At 39.4% G+C, this 12,083-nt stretch overlaps 1 protein-coding gene across 2 annotated transcripts in view; it reads left to right on the top strand.

Moving 5' to 3' along the window:
* The window catches only part of spon1a (spondin 1a), a 115,490-nt gene extending 104,352 nt beyond the window's left edge, over positions 1 to 11,138 (top strand). The window contains exons 9-16 of one of the 2 annotated variants that reach the window (XM_034076741.1): positions 2,367 to 2,507; positions 3,944 to 4,010; positions 4,679 to 4,861; positions 7,131 to 7,301; positions 7,434 to 7,601; positions 8,014 to 8,178; positions 9,303 to 9,569; positions 10,224 to 11,138. In XM_034076741.1, coding sequence (XP_033932632.1) covers positions 2,367 to 2,507; positions 3,944 to 4,010; positions 4,679 to 4,861; positions 7,131 to 7,301; positions 7,434 to 7,601; positions 8,014 to 8,178; positions 9,303 to 9,569; positions 10,224 to 10,387 — 1,326 coding nt within the window. In that variant the 3' untranslated portion in view covers positions 10,388 to 11,138. Of the gene's footprint in view, positions 1 to 2,366; positions 2,508 to 3,934; positions 4,011 to 4,678; positions 4,862 to 7,130; positions 7,302 to 7,433; positions 7,602 to 8,013; positions 8,179 to 9,302; positions 9,570 to 10,223 lie in introns of both variants that reach the window. The other variant, XM_034076738.2, reaches the window with a different exon arrangement.
* Positions 11,139 to 12,083: the final 945 nt, after the last annotated feature.

Here is a 12,083-nt window from a genome sequence, read left to right as displayed (position 1 = left end):
CTGTTGGTGAGGAGGAGGAGGAGGAGGAGGAGGAGTCAAAGGATTGTGCCAAACAAAAGAAACAAGCATAACAAAACCAGGCCTATCTCTACAACTATCCTTTGAAACCAAACTCAAACAAAAACCCTCACTAACTAACTACAAAGAATTTGACAAAACAATATACAGGGGTGGCAACAATCCGCTTACCTAGTGTGTCTAAACAATAGTTAGCTCGGTGGTGAGAAATGTACAGGGTACCCCAGACTTACCTAACTCCTCCACCTCTCAACACACACACACATTAACAAAGTTCAGATTATTCAAATAGCTTTAGTTGCTCAACACAGCCGTGTTCCTTCCTCAGCAACAGGCCCAGAGTGAGAGAGAGAAGACTTCCTGGGTGCCTCCTTTATGGTCGGCCATGGTTGCTGATAGGCCAGCTGAGGGTGAGAGGATCCAATCAGCCATCAGACTCAGGTGCACAGGCAGATACCGATCAGCTGCTGATTAGCTGTGCAGAAGACAGGGGCTGAAGTCGAATAGTCCATTTAGCTTAGGAACCTTCCTAAAGGAGTGAAATGACCCGGAAGTCCCTCAGTGGCAGCCATGATAAGTGCCGTTCGAATTCTCTAGAATGATGAGAATGATAGGAAAGGAGGTTTCAAACTTCCTTTATAACCTCCTTTAGCTTAGGAACCACTGGACCTCCCTAACCGACAGGAGAAGCGAAAATGCTGCCCCACAATGCCTTGCAGCCGCAGCATTTGCCGTCACTCAACAGTCGGCCGTTCACGGAAACAACCGATTATGACCGAGAAATGATATCATGAAAGTTACGGTGCTTATTAAGCATTTTAAAACATAGGTGGTAAGTTGCCAAAGTGCTTTGTTTTGAACGTTCATCAGTATTATAATCAAAAAGAGAAATATGAACGTTAGTTTTCACTGAAATTATCAAATAAAGTCAACATTTCAGTCTTTACTGAGCTGTGTGGGGTTTGTTCAACTTTTAAAAGATGTTTGAATGGTGATATACACAGTGATAGATGTTAAGGACTAACGTTTATAATAAATACATCTGTATTGATTTTAAGATCTTTAGTTCATACAATCATACGTATTGGGATCATTTGTATTAATGTGGACCGGAGGGAGAGAGTGACGAGCATAAGTTTCAAGTTTATTTCAATTCCAACTTTGGTCATGAAGAATATGTTTCTCTGTTGTCCACGTTCATAAAGCAAAGCAGCAGCATCAGAGCACGGTGCAGAGTCTCTAGATGAGTTTACAGGAGTCCCTCGTTCTTATTAAACATCCATGTTGTAGTCCGCTGTATAGAAAACTGTGGTTTCCATAGTTTCCCCACAGCAGCAGACGCACACAATGACGTCCGCTGGCGCATCATAAACACCTCGGATAGTGAAAGTGCATTCGGATTCTCTAAAGTACCGCAGTCTCTTCTCCTAAATCCTTTTGAATTCTCCTATCCACTATCCCTTAACCCCGTGACGTTTCACTCAGAGGTCAAGGAATAGACGATAGGGTTAGAATTTAGGAGCTGATTTTTAAACTATCTGACTGCAGCCAGGGAGAAGAGAGAAACACAGGAGGGAAAGAAAACCACACATGTACAGTCTGCCTGGCACGTAACAGTGTCTCCTCTGTAACCTGTGGTGTAATTTAATCTGAATCTCAAGGATCCATTCTTATGCCCCTTTTGTCTAAATACATAATTAAGGGGCTGCTATCTTTGTTCAAATCACTACTTTCTCAAACTGTAGTACCCATTAATCAGAGAGCGACAACAAAACACACAAGAAGCATGATTACGCTTCTTAGAAAGAGCAATGAAATAAACCCTCTTTCCATAAATACATTTTGCAGCAGGATAGTGGAGGAACAGAGGCTATTCTGGAAGTGGGAAGGGACTTTGTGTCTGTGTAACAAAATTGTTAGAGGCACAGGTCTGCAACAGAGTAATAAGATCCATTCTCCGTCCCATTACTTTTACTGTATCTTTTAATTACCCTTCTCCCTATCTCCCTCTCTCTCTCAAACACAAACACAACTCTTGCCTGTTTTTTTCCTTCTGTTGGCCTCAGTGGGGAGTGAAGGATGAGCTTCCGCCTGCTGTCAGCCTCTGGCGGTGGTTCTTCCATCAACCCCACGTTGGCAGACCTTTACTGTTGACTAATAAGAGCATCTCCCTTTTACAATTCATCTCTCCTACACAGTTGCTCTATACATTTTGTGACTTGTCCTTTGCGCTTTGAGTAACTTTGAGTGACTTTGCGTTCATTCTCATACTGACAGTGTGTTATTTGAAATCAATAAGATCACCGGCTTTGTGTTTTTTTAATGTCTCTTTTTCTGTCTTTTTTCAGTCTCCCAACAAGCCCATTGATTCCAAGGATAAGATCCGTCCCTTGACCAGTCTGGATCACCCACAGAGCCCCTTCTATGACCCTGAAGGGGGCGCCATCACACCTGTGGCCAGGGTCATAGTGGACCGCATTGCCAGAAAGGTCATACCAGTCCATTTTTAAAGCAAATATAGCTGATATTAATGCATGCATTTGTCATTTAACAGATTAAGATAAACATTAGGCGTGTTTACAATTGATAACCACCACAATATGCTAACAAGGCTTTAATTGTGTTGTAGTCATTTGCCCTTTATTATCACATACAGTAGAAACAAGAAAAAGTATGTAATTGTTCTGTTGTGTTTTGACTTTTTCTGCAAGTTTTCTCTTCATACGCTCTGATACTCTTGCTTTACTGCTGTATTTTGAGGTGATCTTCCAGGATTTCCAGCTCAGTTCTACTCCTCTTCATATATAAACTTAGTTCACGCATACCCCTCTTGACTCTTTGCTACACTTATAAAACAGCCAAATTCAATCCACATAAAAATAGAACTGGCATCCTTAATTATCTCCAATCGTTATGAAATATGGATTTATTCAAAAGCTTCAAAGCAGAGACAGAGAGGCGGGCGAGACACCTTTCCCTTTTCTTTATCACAGCTCAACGGGTATGACGGGGACTTCAAGTCTGTCCATCAATACAGCAATTGATTAGTGCTGGGTCTGAGTCCTGTGCTTTTTAGTGCCCTGGGTGGGAGTACAAGGTGAAAAGAACACCTGTCAACACAATTTGTTCCCTGCTTATTGAAATTGAAGAAAAAATGAAACACAAGCCAAGTTAGATCTTATTTATGAAATGTCAGAGAGAGTACGTAATGTGTCGTTGAGTATATATCAAGCTCACTAGTAAGGAAGATTATTACAGATATTCCAGTGTGATATTCTTTCAATTAACATGAATGATGATTAATGGTAATATGCTGACCATTCCCCACCTGTGTTAATTACTCTTAAGGAATATGAAGAATAATAAATAAAAAATGATGTCTCAAATTTGTTGGGATGCAGATTTAAGATTATTCCAGCCAATTAAAACGACACAAAGCAATGAAAAAAGTGAATGAAAACATTTATGGCAGGTATTAAAAATTCACTCAATGAAATATGAACTTGTTCTAATTATAAATGAATGGGTGGTGAAATGCATTCCCTGGGAACTCTGGCTGCATTAAAGGTTAGCAGTCCTTCAGTGGCATCTAGAGGAAGCTGCGGGGAGTTCATGATCCTTCTGCCACAACCCATTTATCATCATTTACTTACAAACTCTAGCACACACGCTCAGTTTATACTTTCAGAATTGCATAATGCATGGTCTTTCACCATCATTTGTTATGCAATGTGTCTGCTTCCTGTGTATTGTTTGAATACCATGATTAAGTAATTGTGTAAGCTTGTGCTGACCTTTGCTGGCTGTCACTCTTTCTGACTGCTTTAAAAAACAGAAAAAAGAAGAGCAAACAGAAAGAACATCTACTAAGTGCTAGAGTGTGTTCCCACATAACTGTGTGTCTGTGTGTCTGCAGGGAGAACAGTGCAACGTTGTGCCAGACAATGTGGACGACATTGTAGCAGACATTGCCCAGGAGGAGAAAGAGGAAGGTCTGTATCCTCTCTCTGTCTTTCTCTTTCTCTTATACATTATTAAAAGCGCATTTAAAGGAGAAGGTTGGCCCATTTGATGTGGATGTCTATCAGTGTGATGGTAATCTTTTTTTTACGCGGCCTATAGTGAATAATCAGGTAGAGTGCTTTACAGCAGCTTTTTCACTGCCGAAAAGCTGTTGTACTGCCTGTAAACAGCAGCGTCATTTGATGTCATAGTGACGTATTTTGACTCAAGGAGGAACTACAAACTACTTCAGCTTGAATTTCTACTCGTCTTGTGTCAACAAAATGGTGTCTTTTATTGTGAAAGGTATAATTAGAATTTAGAAAGCTGTACTGCACTGCCTTTCACAGTTGAAAACAATAAAGAGTTGTTGCCCTCTTGGTTCAGGCTGTTTTTTTTAACCTGAATAGGTATAGGCACAACTCTGCAACAACATGTTTGATTGGGCATCAGCAGCTTGCATGCAAGGCATCCTGGTACATGTAGGCACTGCTGGCATGAGTCTGCATGCAAGAGAACTCAGCTTTCCTTCTTCTGCTATCCCTGTAATGAACTTAGTTACAGATCACTGACTGGACATACACATAAAAGCTGGCACAGTTTCCATTACATTGTGTTAGGCTATTACACTGTCTGCTTTCCCTTCATTATCTTGCAGACGACACTCCGGAGACGTGTATCTACTCCAACTGGTCTCCATGGTCCGCCTGCAGCTCGGCCACTTGTGAAAAGGGAAAGCGGATGAGGCAGAGGATGCTAAAGGCCCAGTTGGACCTCAGTGTGCCCTGCCCCCACACTCAGGACTTTGAGCCCTGCATGGGGCCTGGCTGCAGCGATGAGGGTGAGTTTAAGACCATGAGGAAAACAAAGAACTCTTATCTTTTATATTTGTATTGATATGTTAAGAATATTGCTCACAATAATGTTTTGACACTACGAGAAGTGTTGCCATTTTGAAAATCGTTTCTGTATAAGGCCATTGTTAATACCCAAGGTACCATTCTACTGCAGCAATAAAGTGAGAGCAGACGGAGAGGCGAGGAGAGCACTTTGTTTATATGGCAGGCTTTTACATTTTATAGCAGGACAAGTACAATTCCATGAGGCCAATAAATATATTTCATAAGATGTCTGGAGAAAAATACATTATGTCTGCTGGGTGTTCAAGGTTTAATTCCTGTTAAATCTTTATATTCTCTGTCTCTTTTTTACCCAAAAGTCAGAAGGTTTGGTCCATAGAGATCAGCCAGTATGTCTGTCTTTGATCCATTTGGTCTAATCTACGTCTAGTGAAATATAATTGATGACCACCTGATCTTTTTCCACGTACTGCCTTTAAGTGAAAGCTTCCTTTGGACCAACATTTGTATTACAATCATGGAAGATTTGTATTATTAATTTTAAATAGATGATTAAATGATGAAAACGATGCTCTGTTGCCCATTAAGGTTGACTAATAGGCTGGATATTTCTATCAATGAAAGGAGTCCTTAATGCTAGTTTAATGGCAGATAGATTGGGCTTTTCAATGTTAATTATTTGTGCTATGTTTTAAACCTTGAATGCTGATTATGCAGAAATATTAATACTACTTTATTTGTTTAGCTCCATTGTAAACTAAATTACAAACTACTTAAAAGTGAAAATATACTAAACAATTTAGCCCATTTAGCGTGATAACAACAGTGTGGTATTGTGTTTTACATTACAACTAATGAATTGATATATCCTTTTATACAAATAAGTGATTTACATTGAGTGATTTCAATATTTTAATTACAATTCAAAAGGGAAAAATGTAATGTGGATTGACTTTTATGCGAGCAAAAGTGTAATTTATAAACTACAGAAAGCATGATTATCTGTAGATAAAGGGGGACTGTTCCCAGGGTTCACTGTAGGTCGGTTTCGTCCCTCCTTGTTTGCCACAGTGAAAAGCCGAGAGATCTATCTGATGGTTCCATCAGGGACTCATCTGGGAGCATTTAAGCATTGTAAACACTGGGTGAATATTTCATTAAACTAATAAACTATTAACCAATTTTAACCTGCAACTAACTGGGATTGCAAGACCATAAGAAATAGTGTGAACTCTTTTCTTTGGTCTTGTAAAAACTGCCAACAGCATTTTGTATAAACATTTCTAGTTGTTTTATTGGATTTAGAAGTAATGTTTACATTAATAGAGCCTATTTATAATGAAAGCATGCATGAGCTACTCTTTATCTCTATATTATGTGTCATTATATGTTTGAACCATAATATTTAAATAAGGGTTGGGAATAAACATTCATTTTCTAAAAGTTCATATTGAGTCAGATTTAATTTAGCGTGGGTTTTCTTCATGCCAGGACACCTTGAGTGGTTCAATTAGATTAAATAAAATCGATGAAGATGATGTTACACGGTCAATGTATTTTCTGGTCGTCATAGAGGAGGATTTGGAACATTTCCTGCAGTCAAAAGAGGACATCATGCATGTCCACATTAATGAACTTGATTGCTAATGAATTCAACCAGGACGACAAAGTCACAGTACGCTTGGCGACGGGTGTCCCCATGCACTTAATTTTCACTTGAGATGGCCCTTTCGTATGTGAAAAACATGTCCACCAAGCCCAGAATTATCTTTAAATTTGAGGTCAACATGAAAATAAAATTCTATGAACCTCTCGTGTGCTGCATCTTTATTATCATGTTACCAAGCTGACCCAAGCACACACTGACTTTTTCACCAGGTCCACCTGAACAAGAAACCAAATGACATTTTTTTTTGCTGAACACCAACAAATATTAACACAATTTACGGCTTAGTATCCGGTACTGACAGAAATTTGAGGTGAAACCCCTCCAGATGTACACGTTTCATACACTGTCTAACCATTCACAGATTCACCTCCTATCCACACTGATCACATCAGGTCCCTCTTTAGACCTGTGATGAAACAGGCAGTCAAACTTGGAAATAAAGATTATATAATGTATTCAAAGAAACAAGAAAAACCCATTTACAACAATCTGTCTTTTATTAGAGCTGATAGCAAGAAAGCATACACTGTAAACAGCAATCCTTTACCTGACATCTTCCTCTTTGTCATTTGTCTCTGTAGAGTCCGCCACCTGTCTGTTGTCGGAGTGGGTCACCTGGTCTCCCTGCAGTTTGTCCTGCGGCATGGGCACACGTTCCAGGGAGCGTTTTGTGAAGCAGGTCCCTGAAGATGGCTCAGGCTGCTCCCTGCCCACAGAGGAGGCCGAGAACTGCGTGGTCAATGAGGAATGCTGTAAGAGTTTCCTTTCCTTTTGTCCGACTTTGCTATTGACAAGTGGCCTGCTGAGCGTATTAGTTATACTATATGTCTAATGTAAGTACAACTGCAGGTTTACTGTACCTTTTCTCTCCCTCTTGGCCTCAGCTCCCAGCAGTTGTCTGGTTACTGAGTGGGGGGAGTGGGATATCTGCAGTGCCACTTGTGGTCTTGGCATGAGGAGGAGAGAGCGCATGGTGAAGACGCCTCCTGCAGATGGCTCCATTTGTGGGGCAGAGGTGCTAGAAGTTGAAAAGTGCATGATGCCAGAATGTCGTGAGTAGCAGCGTTTTCAGGACCACAAATATCCTGACACCTCTCACACTTTCGCACCATGTACGAGCCAGACACAAACATAACAGATCCAATATAAGGAGCAATAATAAGACAAAATGACCTTTTCCCTGTCTTGTAGTAACTCGCTAAAGTGTAACAATAGATGATTTACATTCAGATTTAACTCATAAACACTGAATTCAAACAGCAAATCGGCTTTTTTTCGCCTTGTCACTTCCTGATTAAATTACAAGGTTTGGTTTTGATGCTAATGCTCATGGTTGTTTAATTAAAAAAAGTCATTTGAAACATAATTAGAGTTCAAATACTTCACAAATGTATGTGTTTGATCTACAAAAATGCATCTGATATATGGATGTACAATATGTGTAACTGAGTGACTCCTGCTTAGATACAATCCCCTGCATGCTGACTCCGTGGTCTGACTGGAGTGACTGCAGTGTGACTTGTGGGAAGGGTGCGAGGACACGACAGCGCACGCTCAAGTCTCCCGTGGAGCTGGGAGAGTGCACAGAAGATTTAGAGCAGGTGGAGAAGTGCATGTTGCCAGAGTGCCGTAAGTATTTGTGTATCTATACGCCCACATACTATACATGTATAATTTATGTAAATGTATGGTAATTCCGTCTCTGTTAGCAACCTGGTGCCTTGATGCAGACACATACACTTTTCACTTCTGGCTGAATACGTGCAGAGAAAGAATGTCAACCTTTTTCTAAATGTACATCTGTTGGTGCTAGCTGGTAGAAATGAGTACATGAGTTCATGAGCTGTATTCATATTTAAGCTTAAACTAAAACGCCTGTCAAGTGCATCACATGACTTGATCGAAATGAAAAGCTTTACATTAAAGGTCGAACATTAGATTTTACGGGATTTTAAGATAACTTAAATAAGTGTAGGTTTTGAAGGTCAATGAAAGCAACATCTAAGTAATGTGAATTAAAATGTGTTACTTAGAAAAAATAACAAAGCTTGACAGTTTTATTAAATCTGTGTCAAACATGTTTATCCATTTTATATTTATTTACAAACATGGGCACTGGTCAAGATGTACTTATCAGAGGTGGGATAAGTAATCAGATCCTGTACTTAAGTCAAAGTAGAAGTACCAGAGTGTAGGAGTACTCTGTTGAAAATAAAAGTCCTGCATTCAAAATGATACTCAAGTAAAAGTACAAACAAATTGGCATCAGAATTTTTTATTTTTTTTTAAAAGTAGTCTTTTACTGTATGTAAGCATGAGAAGCTATTGCCTTACCAGCCACACCATAAACTTGCCAAGAAGAGAAACATATTTTCTCACTGTGTCTCCCAAAATATATAAAGGAACTGGTTGTTGTTTTCAGTCAGACAGCCAGAAATATATACTGTATTTTTGTATTGTTCATGTCAGTGCTTATTACGTTAGAAGCCATGTGAAAATAAATCAAACCCTCTTGCAAAACTAGAAAAGTATTTTCTGTGGTGTCACTCTATATTTGAAGATAAAGCACACTATTCCCTGAACGTGGATTCATAAACTATCCATGACTTACAGTACATATAACATTGAATCAGCCCCTAACTGTCATCCTTCAAAGTCACTCGGTACCGCTAGTCAATTGTCAACTGTCAGTTTTTCACTCTGCCACAACCTCCTTTAAACCACATAACTTTTGTTCACTTGTGTCTCCTCAGCCATTGACTGTGTGATGTCAGAGTGGACTGAGTGGTCGGAGTGCAATAAGTCCTGTGGTAAGGGTCATACGATCCGGACCCGCATGCTGAATATGGAGCCTCAGTTTGGAGGAGACGCGTGTGCTGAAACCATCCAGAGGAAGAAGTGCAAGATCAGGAAGTGCACTCGAGGACAGGCTAACAGTGACGAGAAGAAACGCCGCAAGGAGCAGCGCGAAAAGAGGAGGAGCAAACAGGGCAAAGCTGAGGTCTCCACCGAGCACCCGGGTTGGTATTCACCCTCGTAACATTAAACAGTACAACGCCACACAGATAATAAATATGGTCAATGAACGTTTGTTGATTTGAGGGGCGAAGATCGAGGCCCTTTCATTTGAATTTATATATTTTGTGCAAGGATATCAAATAAAATGTACTTTACTTATCACTTCAATTTGCTTAAAACACAACATCTATTGTTTTCATTTGCAATAAAATGCCATAAGAAAAAGTCAAAGTATAGTATGCTATTAAATGTAAGAAAGCTCATAATGATTTTATAAAAAAGGATTGTACTACAGTATATCTTAAAAATATAAAATAAATCATGGTATAGTTTGTCATAAAAAAGGCTATGAAAAAGTCATAGTATAGTTTGTCATACAAATATTATTTCTGTTGGCAATAACAAAATAATAATTTTAAGTAAATTCAAGCCCCTCTCTCTCTTGTATATTTATTATCTATGAGTTGATGTAAAGCCTGTTTTGTTTCAGTGTTATATCAGCAACTCAAGTTTAAGGGTTTCTCAAACTACACAATGTTGTGAATTTGTAAAAAGTATTTGAATTATCCCTGAAATTTATATTTAAGATATTGTGGAATTGATAAAGAAATCTGAGATTTGCATTTCTCTGATGGTTTGTCTCTTTATCTCTTCAGGGTGTAAAATGAGGCCGTGGTCAACATGGACAGATTGTACCAAGATGTGTGGTGGAGGTATTCAAGAACGACTCATGACAGTAAAGCAGAGGTTTAAGACTGCCCAGCTGTCCAGCTGCAAGGACAGGAAGGAGATCAGGGCCTGTAATGTGCACCCCTGCTAGGGAGGAGAGGGGGATCAGGGGTGATGTGTAAGGGAGGGAGGGGGGAGGACAGTGGGGCTGGAAACAGGACAGGGCATGGCACGGCACACTGTTGCACAAGGATCCAATGCACTCTGTTAGGGCTGGAACGGCACATGCTTGAATCTGTCTCGATTAAATCCAGAGCCTAGGTGGGGGACATCAAAAGAAGTTAAACTTAAACATCTCGCTGGAAAACTCTTGATTTAAACTAGAGTGAATTTTCTGTGCTTTTAAACTAGCTCTTATACACATAAGACTCTTTTGCAAGATTACTGTAAACTTGTTGTGGTACAATGTGTCTTGAAAAATATAATTATGAAATATAAATTGATTTAATAATAAGATAAAGAACTGTTATATCTTGTGGATCCCTTAAGTAGTACAGTATATTCCAGAGTTTAAAACTTTAAAGCACAGATGCCCAGCCATTCCAGTGTTTTATACGCAGCCAATGTTCAGTTGTTTCTAGGACACAAAATGCCCAGTTGGCTTTTTACCAAGCTATATTGTTGTACATGTATAAGCACCACGGTTGAAATGTATATGATTTTGAGCATTGTTAGAAGATGTTATTTTTTTGCTGTGGAATATTTTGATAAGAATGTGTCCCAAGATTCTTACCAAAGTCTTGCGTAAATGTTTTCTAGATGTATTCTCCTCCTTTTCTTTATCTCTGTTCCTCTAACATATTAATATTTTGGAATAATATCATCTTTACAATAAAAGTAAATGTGACAACTTGTCACCTGGATCTGTCTTTTTATTTTGGAGGGTAAATGTGTGATGGTTTACACTTCTGCTGCCACTAGATGGCAATAACTAACTAGAAAACTCGTGTCTTTCATAAGAAACGGGTCAGTCATGAGGCTGCTGGTTCCAAGTCATGCAGTACCAGCTGACATATCCCATAACTCCTCCCTGAACATCTCTCCATGGATGGATTAGCCACAAGTGGGAAAAATGGAAGACACGTTCAATTACAAAGTCTGCGGGTCATTCCTAGCATTTAAAAGGGCTAATGCTTATTTGTAAAAGCTTGGTTTTACATGTTTAATCCCCCTCTACCATAAAAAAAACAATGCAATATACCCAGGATATATATAATTATATATAATAATCAGATTTTAGCACAAGTAGGCCAAACTGTCCTGTCCCAAATCATGTTTGCTCAACTTTGATAACAGACATAACAAATATAATCCAAACAATTCCCACATTCACAATTTGACTGAGGTAAAAACATTTGCAATTGAAGTATACCTACAATTAATAAATCTGACCAAAGTAAAATTATTCTCTTTGCAGAATGCCCCATTTCAGATAATTCTTAATAATAATGATTCATACAGCAAACGCAATGGAACACTATACTTTTTTAATTAATTCACTTCTTGACCTAAATGAGGAATAATTGAAAGGTCTTTAGTCACTTTAAAGAGAGGGGGGGGGGGGTACTCGCCATTTAAAGACACAGAGGTGGGGCTGCCATGCGTTTAATGTACATGCGGGCTGAGATCTGGAAGGAATCTGCCCCCCTGCTCTCTGGTGTAAGAGGTGGGGGGAGGGGACGATGTCAGGCTTCCCTCACTGTGGGAACATGGGTGAAAAATGCAATATACACATCACAACGCCATTCTTGTTTCCATGCCAACACAACCACACGTGGGGTAAGCCT

The sequence above is a fragment of the Pseudochaenichthys georgianus genome, chromosome 3 (assembly GCF_902827115.2).
Source record: "Pseudochaenichthys georgianus chromosome 3, fPseGeo1.2, whole genome shotgun sequence".
NCBI lineage: Eukaryota > Metazoa > Chordata > Actinopteri > Perciformes > Channichthyidae > Pseudochaenichthys > Pseudochaenichthys georgianus.
This window is presented reverse-complemented; position numbering and strand designations above follow the sequence as displayed.